The following is a 20,083-nucleotide window of genomic DNA, read 5'->3' on the forward strand; positions in this document are numbered from 1 at the left end:
ATGGGCTACAGCAGCAGAAGACCATGAACATACACTCAGTGGCCCCTTTATTAGTTACAGGAGATACCAGATAATGTGATCACGGAGTGCTGCTTCCAATTCCTTTATTCTAGTATATTACTACATACTAATGGCAAGCTACCTCATCTGTAGTTCTCAATTTTCTCTCTCTTTCTCTGTTCATAAATAGTGGAATTACATTTACTACCTCTCAAACTGTGAGAAGCATTCTAAACTCTTACAAGGAGAGAACCCCCAGTGCATCCACTCTTTTCATACCTAGCTTTTTCAATATATTGGCATGTAAGTCATTAGGTCCTGGGAATTTATTGGTTTTCTGTCCTAATTAACTAACACTCCTCATTCATGCTCAACCTACAACTTCCAGGAGTAATTTGTGTTTTCTCTTTTTCTGTCATTTATCTTATTCGTTATCTGTCCATAAAATGGCAGATTAAATTTTATGAATACTTTCCATTTTACATATCAATAGAAGCTTTGGAACAATGATCTTCAACAGCCACTTTACCAAGTCTTGAAAATGACCAGCATTTATAGTGATCATAACAATCACAGAAAAATTAACAATTCTTCAATTGAAAAGGGTAGAAATACACCTTGAAAGTTTAAAAGATCAGCAAAATATTTGAACATTCTTTATCCCTGTACTCGTATTAAGGAAATGTAGATTTTCTACTGTAAGTAGTTACTTTATTGCTAAATTTTGCCAGCAGAATGAGATCAAATTTTCCCCAAAGAACATTCTCAGTCCCCCCCCCCCCATTTTAAACACCACATTGTATTGACGCATAATGATTGATTTAACTCAAAGGAGTGAATTCAGCAGGTTGACTGCTCATCAAATGCTACTAATCCCCCCTCAGACTCTTACCTTTCCCTCCTTCCCAGCTGAACTGACCCTACTATCAGTTGGGCAACTCAGCCCATTGAAAAGCTCACACACAAAACGTTGGAGGAACTCAGCAAGTCAGGCAACATTTATGGAGGGGAATAAACAGTTGATATTTTGGAATGAGAACCTTCATCATGACTTTTATCAGCATCTGCAGAATCTCTTGTATTCATGATTTAGGGCTACACTGCAAAATCTCTTTGGCGTCTGCGTATTTGAAGAAATTTTAATCTCTTTTCAACGGTTTAGTGAGACTCTCAATGCTTCCCTTCTGTGATCACTGCTGCTCTCAGCCTCTTTGACCATGTGCTCACATAGACTCAGTTCTCACTTCACCCTCCCACCCCCCCTGCCAGCTTGTACTCATTTCCCTTTTTCTGGCTTCTGCCTCCCCCACCCCGCCTCGATGAAAACTCTCAGCCCGAAACAGTGACAGTCTATTCCCCTGCACAGATGGTGCCTGTCTTGCTGAATTCCACCAGTATTTTGTGTGCGTTGCTCAAGAATTCCAGTATCTGCATAATTTCTTGTGTTTAAGAGGACATTGATTACCTGGTTCTGGCCCTTCTTTTTCTTCTTCTTCTTGCCCCAACAACTGGAGCTCTCACTATCCTTGCCATTGCTGTCACTGCACAGTAGTCCGTCAAACTCGTCTGTTCCCATCTGCTGTCCCTGGCCTGTCTCTGCGGCCAGCCGATAGGAAAGGTTCCTCAGGATACAGACACAATTCTCAATCGTCTGTGGCATGAAAACAAAGACCAAAGTGAATCATGTTGCATCACGGAAGTATAGAGCATGGAATGAGGCCATTTTACACATTGCGGCAATGGTGGATCTTCAAAGAAGACTGAAATTAATCCTTTTTAATTTTGCTTTCTTGTACAGACCCATTTCTAGTATAGTATTTTTCTTTGAATGATTTCTTAAACATTAGTGAAACTTCACTGGGCATAAGAGCTAGAATGCTTCTCTAGCAGTTTTCAAAATTGCACTTAGTTAATGCTCTGGCCTCTAGAAGCTCAGTTTGTTTTGGGTGAGCATCACTTCCCTGTGCATATGCTATGTTTTGTATCATTTCCTATGTGGGTTGATTTTGATTCGATTTGAAGGGAATGGTGGAATAACATTCATCTCCATACTCTCTCTATTTGCCTTTGAAACAGCAATATCTGCCAGTTTTAAGTTTTTGTTAATATTGGTAGACATTTAGTAGGTATATTTGAAGGAACTATTATGTTTACCGTTTATCGTTATTAAGATTTTGTTGTGCTGTGTGTTTACATGACATAGTTATGGAGTATTGTGTACGTATGTGTATTACTTCGGTTAATATTGTGAGAATAATCGACAGCATTAATATATTCAGGCAGCGGTGGTTCTGTATTGAATTTAATATGCAATTTACTTTCTGCAGTTTCACAAGTAGGAGATCTCATTAAAAACCTTGAAGAAAGCTTCCATCTCGGATGATTTTTGAGAAGTTGCTTAACTCGCTTCATAGCTGTGTAGATCCGCATTGTGAGGGTAGCAGAGTTAAAGCAATGAATACATTTGTAATAAAAAGATTTATTTTCCTGCACTGGGTTTAATGGCCAAAAAATGGTCAAGATTTTTCTTGCAGAGCTATAACAACTTGCAGAGCTTTCCTTGAATATTCATGTTTAACTGCACATCTATTCCTTGCAGTGCCTTGTCATTAAATAACAGCAAGTTCTGGCATATCTTATTCCGAACTACTTTGATTATTAAAACGCAACACTTCATTCTGACAAAATTAAGTTGACATTATAAGCGTGCAAACAATTTCCTTTGTTGCCATCAGCAGCCCATTCTCACATCTCTGCTGACTGTCCAAGGGCAGTCGCAGGTTCAGCTTCAGCTCTTAACATCAGTTTGCATTCATGTGCGTTGCTGATTAAGTTATTTCCTGTGGGGTGAAATATTGGCCCTGAATCCCACTAATGGACTTGGGAGGTAAACTGCTGGTGTGGATTTTGTACCTTAGGGCGGAGGGGTGGAGGTGAGGTGATTACACTGTTAACGTCATGCACCGGAGTCCAGTTGTTAGATCTAGGAAATGAACAATGGTGGATCACACATTGAGCTATTTCTGGCATAAATAAAATCTACGTTTCCTGTCAATACCTACTAGCTATCATCAACGCCAATGGTTCTCATCGTGGGCCATATGCCCCCCCCCCCCCCCAGGGAGCTATGTTAGATTTTGTCTGGTCCACAAATAAAAAACTAGAAACTGGGGTCACAGGAGTTTTTGAGTTGGCCGTGAGAAGTTAATGGTTTTAATGAAATATTACTAAAATATATAAATAAAATAGACATGAATATTTGAACATTAATTTATTTGGTACCCTGAATTAAATGAATGGGAAACAAGCTAGATGATGCAAGTGAGGCAGAAAATATTTTAGCCTGGGTAAGTTGGTGGGGTGGCGGTGCATGCGGCTCGCCAGTCATTACCTCTGCTCCCACTTGACCACACACAAAGCACCGTTCACGCCCTGCAGGGTGGCCCACAAAGCCTCACTCCATATCCACCCCCTACATTACAAAGTGCAGCCTGGGCAGGACTGCCTGCAGCAAGGCCAGTCAGTGAGTGTGCACTCTGTTTCCCTTCCACTGACCCGTCCCAGTTACAATACTTAAAAACGTGACATGGAGGCAGTAGTTAATGCCGGAGGGTCATCTGCCATGAATGGGTAAACTGCAGAGGGGCGAGAACACATGAAGTCTACCACTGCATCACTATCTAACACAACGACTTCCTGATACTCATCATATTTTGAAAGGAAGTTCAATTCACTTTTCTTGGCGTGTACACACTCTTTATTGCTACGTAGAATTTAACAATATTAAAAAGATATTTGCCTAAAAGCCAAATTATTTAAAAAATACTGCTTCAAAAGCTAGTTTTATTTTTACATGCATTTTCAATACTGTTACTTTTTCACGAGATTACACTTATTACAATTCCTTGATGTTTACTGATTTTCCATAGAACCTATTCACAAAATGTTTAAAAACTCACTAGTTTGTATCAGTCACAAGGATCTCACTAAACACTCAAAGTAACAATGTTAAGCACTTTTTTGTTGCTGGCTGGAATAATATATATTAAGCATCCTTTCAGAACTTTGAAATAGTCTTATTTTTCATATACACCTGTAACATTGTATTGTAATATAATATTTATAATCTGTTAAAACACAAATATTGACTGTATGCTAGAATAATTTGGAACAGTTGGCCAAAAAATACTACAGCAACTAACGGAGTCTATGGAGGGTGGGCACCACAGAGGTAGGTGAAAGTCACAAGTGGACCATGGTCAGAGAAAGACTGAGAACCACTGATCAATACTATTAAACAAATGCCATTTCTGGGCCGCATGCCAGCACTGAATAAGGATTTGTAATGTACAAAATCCTGGGATTGCTCTGAGAGCTGGCCTATCAATGGCCTCCTTCAATGTCAATAGGAAATCATGAGATTGGAGAAAAACTATCGACTGAAAATCTGAAGAAGCTGTGCAGCAGGCGTGATCTCCTGTAGTCACATTCCAAGTGCAGGTATGTTGGTTTGTTCGCTCTTTTAAGGTTGTTAAACATTTTCTGATGTGAATTGCTGGGTGTGACATCATTTGAATTGGCACCTTTGTCAACCACTCGTTGAAGCCCAGTCTCATGTACATTAAGAAATACCCTCCTCATGAAGGAGGCTTTGCACAACCTCTCTCTTGAATCTAAAGGTGCTTGACTTCAGGTTACCTGCTCTTTGCAGAACAGTTGAGCTTCAATTGCTGTAATCTTGCCTGGATTTATTGTTCTCTGATGACAAAATCACAATTACCAGTGGTCCTGATGCTTGGAATTCATTAGCATTATTGGAATCAGGGTGGCTGGTTATTCTTTTCTACTTCTGTATAATATGAATGACCATTAGCGCTAGACTTATCCAACAATCTGACACTGTGATACTTATTGCTTAAGATTAGATAATCAACATGGTAGGGTTCTCAATCACAGGGCACTGCAAAGAATGGTACGGACAGCCCAGCACATCGGTGGATGTGAACTTCCCTCTATTCAGGATATTTGCAGCAGCATGTGTGTAAAAAGGAGCCAGAGGATCATCAGGGACTCCAGCCACCCCAACCACAAAGTGTTTTAGCTGCTACCATCTGGCAAACGGTACTGCAGCATTAAGGCCAGGGCCTACAGGCTCCAGGACAGGTTCTTTCACCAGGCCATCAGGTTTATCAATACACATTGATCTGATTGATCGGACTGTACATACATGTACCGTACACAGAACAGTTACATATACACTTCTAGTGTTTGGGGCGATATCCTCCCACGTTTCCTGTCTTATTGCTCGTACATAGCAACAGAGATGCAACTTAAAGATTTTTACTTTTTCATGTTGTGAGATGGATGTAAGAAATAAAATAAATCTTAATCTTACGTGTTCTGAGCTTCTACTATTAATAAATGTGCAGCAGTCAGTGCAAAGGCCTTCTATTGCATTCACAACATTTTTAATGAAGGAAGCTTTAACTCAAAAGACATGGTATTCAGTGGAGACTGCTAATCTACTTAAAAGGCAAGTTTAACAGAAAAAGGCAAGTATTCAAATTGCGACAGCATATGCTGATTTAACTATTCTGGTGTCCAAGGAAAGTGGCATCTTAAATGTGATCTACCTCCTGTATTTAATAGCCCTTTTCTCCATTTGGTAATATATCAACATATTTTGAGAAGCAAAGAACCTCTTAGAAGCAAAATATTTCAGTGACATCAAAGAGCCCATCTGTAAAAGTCCACCTTCATACATTAGAAAAGAGAAATCTGAGATCAGGCAAACCTTGCTGTCAATCTCACTGCTCCCCAGAGCCGACTGAATCACAAACAACAAAGCATCAGTGAGACCATCGCATTCTCTCATCCTTCTTCGGGCTTCCTCGCCAGCTGAACTCACGTTCCTAAGAAGAAAGCACAAAATGTCATCAGCATCTCCACATCATTCCTGTGTTGTCCCAGTGACCTTTCTATCTGAGGGAATTAACCCACAGATCACTGTAGATTAATTTTTAGTTCAAATATAGGCACTGCACATGCTAGAAGTTTGACATAAAAACAGTAAATGCTGGGAGCATCTTTGGGAGTAAAACAGAATAAATATTTCACGGAAGTACAACAGGAATGTTTTGATATGATCAAATCTTAGCAACCAAGGTTCAATTGTGATCTTCAATGATATCTATAAGGCGTCTCCATGTTCTCTTTATGAGCACATGGGTTTCCTTTAGTGATCTGATTTCCTCTCACGTCCCAAATATTAGCCACTTGGCAGGTTAGCTGACAGTGTAAAATGCAATTGCAGCCCTCAATAAAAGAAGTGGGATTAATATGAATGGGCAGTTGACAGTGAGCATAGACTTGGTGGGCTGAATGGCCTGTCTGTGTGCTATATATTTCTGCAGGTTTCCTGCAGAACCATACAACTCAAAATGTGTTTTCCAGTCCATGCTGACTTTCCCAGTTCATTGAAAGAGTGAATCAGATTGTCCTCTGATCTTTCTGTTGCAATTTATTTCCATCCATATTGGCTGAAGGTCCTATTTCTCTGCTGTATGACTGTGATACGATGATTAACAGTTCCTTTCTCCACAAATACTGCCTGGTCTGTTAAGCATTTCCAGTATTTTCTGTCTTTATTATTAACTACAAATGATGTAAGGCAGGGAAACCATTGACCTCAACTAGTCCATCCTGATGTTCCTATCTCTCTATCAGAGGGATTCCCAAATTGGGGTCCACGGACCCCTTGCTTAATGGTATTGATCCATGGCATGAAAATGGTTGGGAGCCCTTGCCCTGTAGACTCTTCCTGACTACCTTTATCTGAATCTATTAGCACCACTCTCAAGTCTCTTCTTCTTCAGAGGTTTGTCCAGTGTTCCTCAAGTGTATTGATACTATTTGATTTCCATCAGCGTCTGTAGTAGCAAGGTCTGCATTCTCACTGATCTTTGAATTAGAGGGTTAAGAGACCCAAACTTTGCCTTCCTGAAATGTACTCTTACAATTTTGGTTATCATTCTTACCTGCACCCTCTCGACTGACTCAGAATTATTTTTGTAATACTGCAAACAGAAAGGTGCAAAATGTGTAAAAGCTACAACATTCCTAATTTTCCATTTCAGTTCATCTTAAAATAAATCCTAGTGTTTGCATTAATTTTCCTAATGTTGGGCTAACCTGTTGATGCAAGTTTTGGTGAAGTGTATGTACTCCAAAGCCAACTCGCATTTATCTGTGTTAAGATTCATTTGTCCAGACTGCAATGTTATAAACTTCCTACTGTAATTTGCTGCTATCCTTGTTGGTATTGATAGTTCCCATTCCTCCCTTTTTGACCTCACGCCGAAAACAAAATCTACATTTAGTATTAACCACAAGGTTAGAATTTGCATTATTGAGTAGGGGAAGTTTCAACAAGTTTCCAGTGTAGATAAAGAAATCAGATTTCATCAAAATGATTTCCTTATTTGTTTTATAATTTTCCAAGGATAACCAAATAATATACTTCCCTTTCCTAGGTTAAACTCGTTGAACGATTTTATATCACTTAGTGCTGCACTTAGCGTAAAAAAAAACTGTAAATAGCTATAAGAGAATATATTGCTACTGCATTGTACATAATAGGCTCTACATAGTTGATTGAGATTAATTTTATATGTTGCTGAATAAATAATTATTTATTGGGCTCCTTAAACTGAAGCCTGTATTAATGTTGAGTGGCAGAGCTTAAACAATAACAAATGAATGTATTAATCTAAAGCTCACATATCAAAATCCGTCACTTAAAAATCAGATGTTCGAATAGCTATCCACAGCAGCTTCTGGAGAGCAAAATACCACTGCATTTAAATTGCAAAAGCTTGCAACATTGAGATTATTAAGGTGTTTTTGAACATTTTATTGACCAGAAATTTTGGGTGTTGGCATCATTTTATAGATCACATTGCTTCTTATTACCAATATAAGAACCGCCTCTGAAGCAATTTCCCCTCTAATCCCACAGGAGGTATTAAGTGGCGTTAATAACCATGGTTTAGGAAGTTCTGCAGTACTTTCAAAGAAATCGTAAACATTTCAAGGCAAAAGGCTCCTAGGGTCATTCCAGTCAGTTGTTTGTTCCTCGATTAAAATTGTGCATGAAGAAACTTGTGGACTTTTTTTGCAAATAAATCTAATATTTTATTTCTTTGATCTGAAGAATTTCAATCCTTTCAGCAAGGATAGACAGGGTCGGATTTTCTTGTAAAAGAGGCTGGTGGCCTTTAACATCAATCAACCAATCAATGCTAGAGTGACATAGATAGTTTCCTGGACGATTTTTGATATTCTAAGCAGGTTGGAAAGATACTTCTTAGAATTGTTCCCTTTTAACTGGTCTGGGATTTCACCTTTTCTTTCCTCTTCCCCCAGCTTCTCCCGTTGTTCAGTGGTTTACATGGATTGACAGGAGAGTGTGTGTTCACTTTGTCATTTTGCTAAAGGGGGTTCTTTGTTTCCACTCCTAGAATGAGTTGATGGAAGGTACCAAACAGGCTATTTTGCCACTTAGCACCAAGCTGGGCAGTCTTGCATTGATTCTGTTATGGTTATTATGCTATAGATTTATTGAGTATGCCACAAGAAAATGAATCTCAGGGTTGTATATTGTGACATATCAGATTCAGATTAAGTTTATTGTCATTTATAAACCACAAATACAATGCAGTTAAAAAATGAGACAACGTTCTCTGGAATGATATCATGAAGAAGTATCATATGTACTTTGATAATAAATTTATCAAGGTATAAATTGACAATAAGGTCACTTTCTTTCTATTAATCAAGACTCAGTGTTTGTGCATTATAGGATGGTAAAAGAAGGGTGAATTTGACACCTAACATTTTTATATTCAGAAACTGTGTAAAACATTGAAATTACATGTGCTCACCCATGATCATTTTTGTGTCCAAAAGGTGTAAAAAAAAGCAATGCACTTTGATTTTCCAGAGATTCTTCCACCTAGTTTCTTCTGTGTGTTTCTCTGTGCTAAATACAGACCCGTTACATCTAGAGCTTTGGATTATTTTTAAAGTCATAACAGGCAGAAAAAGAAAAGGAGGTGGATATCTCCATTAATAAAAAAATGATTTTAGTACAGTTGGGAGAAACGATCATTGCTCAAAAATCATGGCATACAAATAATCTGGGTGAAGACCAGAAGTAGTAAGTGTAAGAAATCGCTGTGCGATTATAACTATAACTACACTTTGAGGTTAAGTTTACATTAAAAAGTTTCATCAAAATGACCTCCTAATAGGGAGTCAAGAGCCTGGGGGGGAATATGGGGAAAAGCAGAGTTGACAGCAAGATCAGATCAGCCAAGATGTTAGTGAATAGCAGAGCAGGTTTCAGAAAATATATTCCAAGTAGGCATCCTCCTACTCTATTTCTTACTACTGATATCCATGCTAAAGGATTCTCTCCACAATGACACAGTTTTAACTGAAAGCAAAGAGTGGAGATCTGAATGCATGATCTCTGTTTGAAAGACAATATATTTTATTATTGATGTGTTATCCTGTGGCAACACTGTGACCAGCAGAGCTGTTGAGTTACAGAACCTTCACATGACATCTCCTGGATCTGGTGAGTAAACCAATTTACTCTGCAACTAGTGTTACTGGCTGTCTGTTCAAAATGCTGATACTTCCTACCAGCTACTTTCTTGCAAATGTCAGAAGAGTGACAGTATTTTCTCTGTTGAAAGCTATTCATTTACATGAATATGATTCTGTGACACTCTGCCTAGGTGGAATTATCAAGGTACTGCATTCCAAGCGAACAGCCCAACTGTACCCAGGCATCATGAGAAGATTTGCTTATCTCTGCTTCCCTGTCAGTGCAAAGATGTACAAAACTACTGAGAGGATCAAGGATGGTCCTGCTTACTGAAGGGATATATTATCAATTAAGGAACCAATCCTCTGATCCCTTTCCACAAACTTGTGTGAGGTCACAATCACAATGTTATATACATTAGTAAACAAAGTCCATATAAACAGAGGCACAATCAGATGGTGACAGATTGGCAGCCACTTAACTGAGAGCTACCAGGTTAAATGGTGTTCCATACCACTTCATCACAGCTGTAAGCCTAGGAGGGTTACAGAATAGAAAGGGCAGATTACAGAGTGTGAGCTACCTCTTATACTGGATACGGAACTGATGAGTGGAATATGTAATATAGTAGAGTTGAGCAATGTCACATCAGAAGGATTCTACTGGGAATTATACTGAAAGATACTGGGAAAGGTCCTGAGGATTACCATGGCAGAGGTACTAAGTTGAGAAATGTACTGAGGGACATCAGGGGAGATGATGCTTTAGAAGCTATGCCAGTGATCTCACTGGAGAGGGAATGGTTTACCAAAGGATATGATAAATAAAGTGATATCATGGAAGCTGTATCAAGGATTATCATTGGATGGATGAACTGGAAGGTAAAGTGTGAAGTACCACAGTGAGATGATAGAATAAAACACAAGCTCCATGATAAGCTGGAAGATGTTACTTATTGGCTTTGTTGAAACGAGCAAATCACTTTCTTTCTTTCTAAATCTTTTTATTAATATTAGTAATATGGACAGAATACAAATGATATATTGATAAAGAAATTACCAACATACAAATTCCATTACATATGAAAAAAAAATAATAGTTACAATATAAATGAGTCTACCAAGACATAAGCCATAAAATATATGTATGAACATAGTAAATCTAAATATTTCATAATGTATGATATAAAGAGAACAGAAAAAAGAAAGAAAAAAAAACAAAAAAAATTTATATAATGCAAAACTAGCTAATCTAATCTAATAACTATAACTAATAAGTAATATAGAAGAAAAAAGAAGCAAAAAAAAAGAGAGAAAAAAAAGGGGGCTGTTTATAATATCTCACAAAAATAAGTATTCATCAATGCCGTCACTTCCGGTCCTCTCAAAATACATAAGCTAAAAGCTGGGAAATCAAATGAACTTGGCACAGGGTCATATTACATCATATGAAAATGTTGAATAAATGGTCTCCATAACTTTTCAAATTTAATAGAAGTCTCAAAAGTACCACTTCTAATTTTTTCTAAATTTAAACATAACAAAGTTTGAGAGAACCAATTAAATACAGTGGGAGGATTAATTTCCTTCCAATTCAACAGTATAGATCTTCTAGCCATCAGAGTTAGAAATGCAATCATTCGATGGGCTGAAGAAGATAAATGCAGTGAGTCTAACATTGGTAAACCAAAAATTGCGGTAATAGGATGAGGTTGTAAATCGATATTCAAAACCGCAGAAATAATATCAAAAATATCTTTCCAATATTTCTCCAAAAATGAACACGACCAAAACATGTGAGTTAAAGACGCAATTTCAGAATGACATCTATCACAAATAGGACTAATATGAGAGTAAAAATTAGCTAATTTATCCTTGGACATATGGGCCCTATGTACGACCTTAAATTGTATTAATGAATGTTTGGCACATAACGATGATGTATTAACTAATTGAAGAATTCTATCCCAATTCTCACTAGAAATACTAAGACTAAGTTCTCTTTCCCAATCCTTTTTAGTCTTATAAAGAGGCTCCGAACGTATCTTCTTAATTATATTATAAAGTTTTGAAATAAACCCTTTTTGAAAAGGGTCTAATTCAAATAAACTCTCCAAAATATCTGAAGGCACAAAATTTGGAAACGTAGAGAGTACAGAACTTAAAAAATGTCTAATCTGTAAATATCTAAAAAAATGAAATCTAGGCAAGTTATATTTGTTGGATAATTTCTCAAAAGACATGAAACAATTGTCTAAAAATAAATCAGAAAATCTTAGTAATCCCTTAGTTTTCCAAGCCGAATAAGCTTGATCTATAATGGAAGGGTGAAAAAAAACAATTAGATACAATAGGACTATTTAAAACGAATTGAGTCAACCCAAAAAATCTCTGAAATTGAAACCATATACGCAAAGTATGTTTAACTATCGGGTTGTCAATTCGTTTCGGCAATTTAGAAAGAGCAAAAGGGAGAGAAGTCCCTAAAATAGAACCCAGAGCATAAGCTGATACAGATTTAGTTTCTAAACTCACCCAACAAGGGCCAAAAGATCCACCCCCATCTTTCAATCAACATAACAAATATCTAATATTAACTGCCCAATAGTAAAATCTGAAATTAGGTAATGCTAACCCGCCTTCCTTTTTTGTCTTCTGTAAATATGTTTTACCTAACCTGGGATTTTTATTCTGCCATATATATGAAGAAATTTTAGAGTCAACATTAGTAAAAAAAGATTTCAGGATAAAAATTGGTATCGCTTGAAAAATATATAAAAACTTAGGTAAAATAACCATCTTAATAGCATTAATCCTACCTATTAGGGATAAAGATAAAGGTGACCACTTAGTAAACAAACCTTTAATCTGATCAATTAAGGGTAAAAAATTAAATCTAAATAAATCTTTATGGTTTTTTGTGATTTTGATCCCTAAATAAGTAAAAGAGTCATTAACTAATTTCAAAGGTAAATTTCCATAAATTGGGACCCGTTTATTCAACGGAAACAATTCACTTTTATTAAGATTTAACTTATACCCAGAAAACTCACTAAATTGAGCCAATAATGATAAAACTGCTGGGATGGATTTCTCCGGGTTAGAAATGAATAGTAATAAATCATCTGCATACAAGGATAACTTATGAATATCTGTCCCACGATTAATACCCAAAATATCCTGTGATTGTCTGATGGCAATTGCCAAAGGTTCTAAGGCAATGTTAAATAGTAATGGACTAAGAGGACATCCTTGTCTAGTGCCCCGAAATAGGCGAAAAAAGGGAGATCTTTGATTATTGGTAAACACTGAGGCTACTGGAGTATGATAAATCAATTTGATCCATGATATAAATATCGGACTAAAATTAAACTTCTCCAACACATTAAATAAGTAAGGCCATTCAACTCTATCAAATGCTTTCTCCGCATCTAATGAAATCACGCATTCTGAAGTGTCATGTGAGGGAGTATAAACAATATTCAACAATCTCCTAATGTTAAAAAAAGAATAACGATTTTTAATAAAACCAGTTTGATCATCTGAAATAATTTTGGGTAATACCTTCTCCAAAACGAGCAAATCACAATGTTAGCATGATATATACTCAGCACTAAAAGCACCCTTTTTTTTAGAATATGTTTGCAACTGTTTTCCATTTCCCACATGAGCACTAGAGGCACAACATTTGCTAAACAGCTAACAGATGCAGCAAAAAAACAGCGAATAGAAAAAATATTTAGCTGCTCAAAATAATCTTTTGATATCCCAGATACCATACAGCTAATATTCCTTCTATCCAGCCCTCAGCAACACCAACCCATCCCTAGGATGCAGATCTTTCCTATAGTCCTAATAATGACCAACCCATCTCTCACATCCAACAATGCATAACACTACCACAAGATTCTTCCCTAAATTCATCATGAACAAACTTGCTCCTTCTGCAAGCATTACTGCTCGCAACGCCCAGAAGTCACAAAGCACGTCTATCTCACTGGACTTGATGTCTTTACTCTTCACTTGCTGTCTTCACTGGACCAGATAGTTGAGTTTATTTCAGGGACGTTCCACTCCATGGGCTGAGATCAGACTTCCGATGGACAAAGTTTGCTTCTTTCTTGTTTAAGACATCCCAACAAGGCTGACTTTGGCTTAGTTTGATATTCCATCCGAAAGCTGGCACCTCTGTCATTGCTGTACTCTATTAGTAATTCATTGGGAGTCCGCTAAAAAGTCTGGCAAAGAGGTGGTGGTGGAGTTAGAGGATACAGTGCTCTGGGGTTGGATGAGTCAGACTAGGGTGCCCGACATGAGTACAGTTCTTCCACTCATCCTGGCTCCAACTTCTCCAAGGAAGCCTAACACGTTCTCATTTGCAATTTTATGAGGTCTGATATTTCAAGCAGCCATCAAACCATCTGAGGTACACAAAAAGAAAACTTTTTTTTCTCTAATAAGGCATTGCTCTGAATTTAAGCAGAAATCTGAATGGAAGTTCTGTGGCCCTTCTTGTCCCCAGTTTACTGGTCAGAAGTTGGACAAAGCAAGGATCGAGAAGCTGCTTTTCCGAGGCTTTTACAGCATCATTTGCAACTGAAAATATTTGTTCCCCAAAATATATCGAAGTAATTCTATTAAAGTTGAATTACGGATAAAAGTTTGAGATATTATCTTCCCTATAGTCCTAGGTCTGGGTAATACTTCATCAAAATGAAAACAGAATAAATCAAAACTGTAATCATACCACGTGCTGGCATTTCTGAGATGTAAACTAATTCCCAATCGAGAAGAATTATGTTATTGCAACTCGTGGTGTACTTCTCTATTTCATGTTAGACAATGTATTTTACAGGCAAGTACAATATCGAGCTGGTCTCCAGAGCATTTATAGTGATTAAAAACAGTGAAACAATATTACAAATTTATGAGGTTGACTATCATTTTAATACATGCATAGCTTTCATTTTGCTTTCTAGACACAGGATTCATACTTAGATTTCTTAACACAGAAAAGACAAGCATATTCAAACATGCCTGGAGAGAAAAAAATACATTGCATTATTTTTCTCTGCATCGACTAACTATACTGTATTTCATATACTGCTTTGTATGCTATTAGGACTAATAAGGCTCCATCAATACTATCTTCCAGAGTTTTCCAAAGGGAGCTGATAGGCAGATGAGAAGAAGGGGTAGGAGGGAAGCCAAAACGGGGAATGGAAAAGAGAGAAAAAGGGAAGGGGGGGAAATTACTGGAAGTTAGAGAAATTGACGTTGATGCTGGCAGGTTGGAGGCTACCCAGATGGAATATGAGGGAGGCTCCTCAAACCTGGGAGTGGCCTTATCGTGGCAGTAGGGGAGGCCTTGTACCGACATGTTGGAATGGGAACGGCAGTTAGAATTAAAATGGAAGTCCACTGGGAAATCTTGCCTATTGCAGACAGACAAGTTGCTCGACAAAGTGGTTCCCCAGACTACGTCTGGTCTCACTGATGTGGATGAGGCTGCACCAGGAGCACCTGATACAGTAGACGACTCAGAAAGATTTGCAGGTGAAGTGCTGCCTCACCTGGAAGGACTGTGTGGGGTCCTGAATGATGGTCAGAGAGGAGATGAAGGGGCAGGTAGTACTTGTGCCACCTGCAGGGATAAGTGCCAGGAGGGAGATCAGTGGGTAGGGATGAATGGACAAAGGAACCATGGAGAGAGTGATCCCTGTGGAAAGGGGAGAATTTTTTTTGGGGAGGGGGTTCAGGAAAGATGTATTCAGCGTTAAGATCTCATTGAAGATGGTGGAAGTTATGGAGAATGATGTACTGGATGCAGAGGCTTGTGGAGTAGTGGGTAAGGACAAGGGTGACTCTATCCTTGTTATGAAGGTGGGAAGATGTGGTGTGGGCAGATCTCCGGTAAATGGAGGAGATGTAGGTGAGACCCCATATCTCTGTTCTCTTCCCTTCCATTCCAAATTCTGGCTCCCCTCATTCCTTCTCTTCTCTTCCCTCGCCTATCACCACACTGCGCCCCCCCCCCCAAACCACAGTGCCCCTCCTCCTTCCCTTTCTTCCCATGGTCCACTTTCCTCTCTTGTCAGATTCCTTCATCTTCAACTCTTTACCTTTTCGTTCTATTATCTCCCAGCTTCTCTCTTCTCTCCCTACTACCCCCACTCACCCACCTTTTCCCTCACTTGTCAACTTGTACTCCTTTCCCTCCCCCCACCTTCTTGGTCTTATTTCCTAGTCCTGTTGAAGGGTCTTGGCTCCAAATGTCAACTGTTCGTTCTTCTCCCTGAATGCTGAGTTCCTCTAGCATCTTGTGTGTGTTACTCTGGATTTTCAGCATCTGCAGTAACCCTTGTGTTTATGACGTAAAGCTGAGGCTTTACAAGGCATGTTTGAATGGCAGAGCAGTCTTGATGTGCTGATTGGCCTGATTCTGTCCTGCCAGTCAATCATGGGAAGATCTTTGGTCAACTTTGTCTTCAACAACAGATGAAGAGGTGGCAATAAATATGATAGAAACAGAATTAAGGTTACGTCAGTGAATAATTTTGGATTCTTTGTTTCTTAGCACACAAATTCTTGTTTTCCTCGTTTTGCTGGAATGTCTGCAAAGTATTCCACTTCATGATGCAAAGATGAAAATTTCAACACCTTCATGCTAAGTGATATCATCTTTTGTGATTCTCCTACGGCTAATCTAAAAAGAATAGCAGCCAATGCAGAATATGCGATAATTTGAGATAATAATAAAAATATGTCATATCAGCCCACTGAAACCAGCATCTAATTGACGGTCAGCATCAGTGCTGCTGTGAGAACTTGCTGAGCATAAATTGGTTGTTATCGTCACTATTCTTCAGCAGTCCCTTGGGATGGAGGGTGATGTACTTCTGCTCTGGTTCTATGGGCTCTGTGGTAACTGATGAGGCCAAAGTGAGAACAGCAGGTTCTTCACTGACAGGGCAGCAGACTGACTGAGGGGTAGCTGAACTTCTCCACTACGCCTGCTAAAGGGTCTAGAGGCTCTCGTCACCATCCCTGATGCACTCTGAGCAGTCACGGGAAAGCGATTTCCAGCAGTCAGTGGGGAAATATTCAGCACACCCTTGAACATTTTCTCTGTCAGTTTGGTAAACTCAGTGCTCAGACTAGAGTGACTATATCCAGACAGTCGGAACATTCAGATGGCATGAAAATTGCAATAATTTAATTCTCCAGTTGAGACTATAACTTCAGGAACAATTTGTTTTAGAGAAGGATAAAAGTATATAGGAATATAGCTGGCAAATGGAACGGCACACAATGCCCTTGTTAAAAACCTAGCACTGACACATGCGTAGGAAGCTGAATGCTGTGTGTGCTGCAATCCCTATGGTTACCAAATGGAGGCATAGCTTTCATGACTACGTGGTAAATTGACTTAGAAAAATGATGTTTCATTCAAATAGGTAGAGAGTGCTTTGAGAGGCTGGCGATGAAGCATATCAACTCCTGCATGAGACACAGCTTGGATACACTCCAATTTGCCTACTATCACAACAGGGTCAACAGCAGCTGCCATTTCAACAGCTCTTCACTCAACTCTGGAACATCTGGACATTGAAGAAGCATACATCAGGGTGCTCTACATTGACTACAGCTCTGTATTCAACACTATCATCCCCTCAGAACTAATCAATATTCCAGGACCTGGGCCTCAATACCTTCTTGTGCAACTGGATCCTTGACTTCTTCAACAACATCTCCTCCACAATCAGCATCAGCAAAGCTGTGTGTGTGCTTGGCCACCTGCTCTACTTGCTTCATACTTATGACCATGAGGCAAAGCTCAGTTCCAATGCAATATTTACATTTGCTCATGACACCACTGTTGTTAGCCGAATTAAAAGTGCGATGAATCAGTATATAGGAGAGAGACTGAAAATCTGGCTGAGTGGTGCCACATCAAGAACCTCTCACTCAATATCAGCAAAACCAAAGAACTGATTATTGACTACTGGAGGGGGAAACTGGAAGTCCCTGGGCCAGTCCTCATTGGAGGATCAGGGTGGAGAGGGCCAGCGGCTTTAAATTCCTCAATATTATCATTTCAGAGGATCTGTCCTGGGTCCAGCATGTAAGTGCAATTACAAAGAAAGCACGGCAGTGCCTCTACTTTCTCAGAAATTTGTGAAGATTCGGCATGTCATCTAAAACCATGACACGGTAGAGAGTATACTGACTGGTTGCTTCGCTGCCTGGTATGGGAATACCAAAGGCCTTGAACAGAAAAGCCTACAAAAAAGTACTGGATACAGTCCAGTACACTGCAGCTCTCCTCAACACTGAGCACGTCTACATGGAGCGCTGTCACAGGAAAGCAACATTTATCGTCAAGGACACTCTCTTTCCAGGCCATGCTCTCTTCTCCCTGTTTCCATCAGGAAGGTGGTTCAGGGGCCTCATGTTCCACACCACAGGTGCTGGAGCAGTATTATCCTTCAACCATCAGGCTCTTGAACCGGGGGGGTAACTTCACTGACCGCAACACTGAACTGATTCTACAACGTGTGTTCTCGATATTTGTTGCTTATTTATTTATTACTATTATTTCTTTCTTTTCCTTTTTATATTTACCCAGTCTGTCGTCTTTTACACATTGGTTGTTTGTTCATCTCTGTCATGTGTAGTTTTAATAGATTCTACTGTGTTTCTTTGTATTTACTATGAATGCCCACAAGAAAATGAATCTCAGGGTACTATATGGTGGCATATAGGTACTCTGATAATTAGTTTAGTTTGAACATTGAAAAAGATTGAAAAGTCATTGATAGAAACCCATCCAGGATATGCTGTCTTTTCATCTACCATCAGAGAGAAGGTGCAAGGAGCCCGAAGGCGCTCACTCAGCATTTTAGGAACAGCTCCTTCCCCTCTACCATCAACAATAGTGAGGTACTTTATAGGCATCCATTAGTCTCATGAGACCATGGATTTGTATCTTGGAAGGTTTCCAGGGTGCAGGCCTGGGCAGGGTTGTATGGGAGAACGGAAGATGCCCAAGCTGCAAGCCTTCTCCTCTCCACGCCACCGATGTTGTCCAAGGGAAGGGCACTAGGATGCATGCAGCTTGGCACCGGTGTTGTCACAGAGCAATGTGTTGTTAAGTGCCTTGCTCAAGGATACAACACACTGCCTCAGCTGAGGCTCAAACCAGTGACCTTCAGATCACTAGACCGATGCCTAATCCACTAGGCCATGCGCCAACACCGCGAGGTACTTACTGTTCATGAATGGACCATGAACAATACATGAACATTAGTGATTCCTCGTTTGCACTTTTGTATTGTAACTTAAAGTTTTTTTAAAATCTTGCTTTGTACAGCTGTCACAAAACAATTTTTGCAACATATGTCAGTCATAATGAATCTGATTCTGATTAAGTGGTACTGGGGGTAGCCATTCCAAAAAATGCACAGCTTCCTGGATGTAAAATGTAATTGTGTCATCCATTCACCTGTTCCTTTCCTAAATTCAATTTTCTGAATGATAGGAAGTGTGGAGTAATATACTGTATTATTACAACCGTAATCACAGAGGACCTGGGTAGGTACAATCAATACCATAACAAGATAGGCACATAAACACAGCACTGGTGATTGGTAATTAGGAGGCTAATTATCCATTATATTATTCCCTTGGAGAATGTGACTTTGAAATGTTTGAACATGGTCAGAGCACAGCAAGTAAGGGACTCAGTCTCAGATCCTCTACTGCCTGGTGAGACTCCCGCTACCTCGCCCCCAGGCTGCGAAGGCTTGCTTTGAAGTTCACTGCTACTAAGAGCCGCTGCCAGAGCCAATCTTCTGTTGCAAAGCCAGCTCCCAGCTGATCAATAAGACTGGCCCAGCACCATGTTCGGACTTTCTCATTATCACTGATCGGAACTGTTTGCCGAACTACTCTTGAAAGCCAGTCAGTCCACAGAATCACCTGCTGCCAAAGTAATTGAATAATTCTAAGACTAACATCAATTAAAAATATTTTTAAGCTCCAAGTTGATCTGCCAGATGGTATGTAAAAATCATAGTGGAAGTCTGGGTTAGAACCCAAACCACTCCGGAAGCCCATGCTAAATTGTTTTTCCATGAAATCTTGCATCCCAAGACTTACAGTAGAAGTCAATTTTCAAACATCATATATTTTATTGAGTGAATTCATAGTTCTCTATGGAAAAGCCTATTTTGAAATGTGGGACATCCAAGGAGAAAGCAAACAGCATGAGCAACCCAGGACAAGCAGGTGAAGAGGGTTGAAGGATGTAGAGAGTGAGTAGGGATAGAAAGGGAGCGTAGGTGAAGGACGATTGTGATGTTGTGGGTTGGGATGGAGTTGGGGTAGAGGGGCAGCTTTGGGGAACGGAGGATAGGTATGGGGATTGGATGGTAGGGGAGAGGGAGTGGAGGCTAGAGAGAGAATGAAT

The 20,083-nt window shown here is 39.2% G+C and overlaps 1 protein-coding gene across 5 annotated transcripts in view; it reads right to left on the reverse strand.

Annotated features, from left to right (window-relative positions):
• The window catches only part of LOC132378460 (catenin delta-2-like), a 1,187,639-nt gene that overhangs the window by 84,385 nt on the left and 1,083,171 nt on the right, over positions 1 to 20,083 (reverse strand). For all 5 annotated transcript variants that reach the window (XM_059945388.1, XM_059945390.1, XM_059945393.1 and 2 more), the window contains 2 exons: positions 5,795 to 5,912; positions 1,466 to 1,651 (listed from right to left, as the gene is read on the reverse strand). In XM_059945388.1, the coding sequence (XP_059801371.1) occupies positions 1,466 to 1,651; positions 5,795 to 5,912 (304 nt within the window). The remainder of the gene's footprint in view (positions 1 to 1,465; positions 1,652 to 5,794; positions 5,913 to 20,083) is intronic.

Source organism: Hypanus sabinus, chromosome 20 (genome assembly GCF_030144855.1).
Source record: "Hypanus sabinus isolate sHypSab1 chromosome 20, sHypSab1.hap1, whole genome shotgun sequence".
Classification (NCBI taxonomy): domain Eukaryota; kingdom Metazoa; phylum Chordata; class Chondrichthyes; order Myliobatiformes; family Dasyatidae; genus Hypanus; species Hypanus sabinus.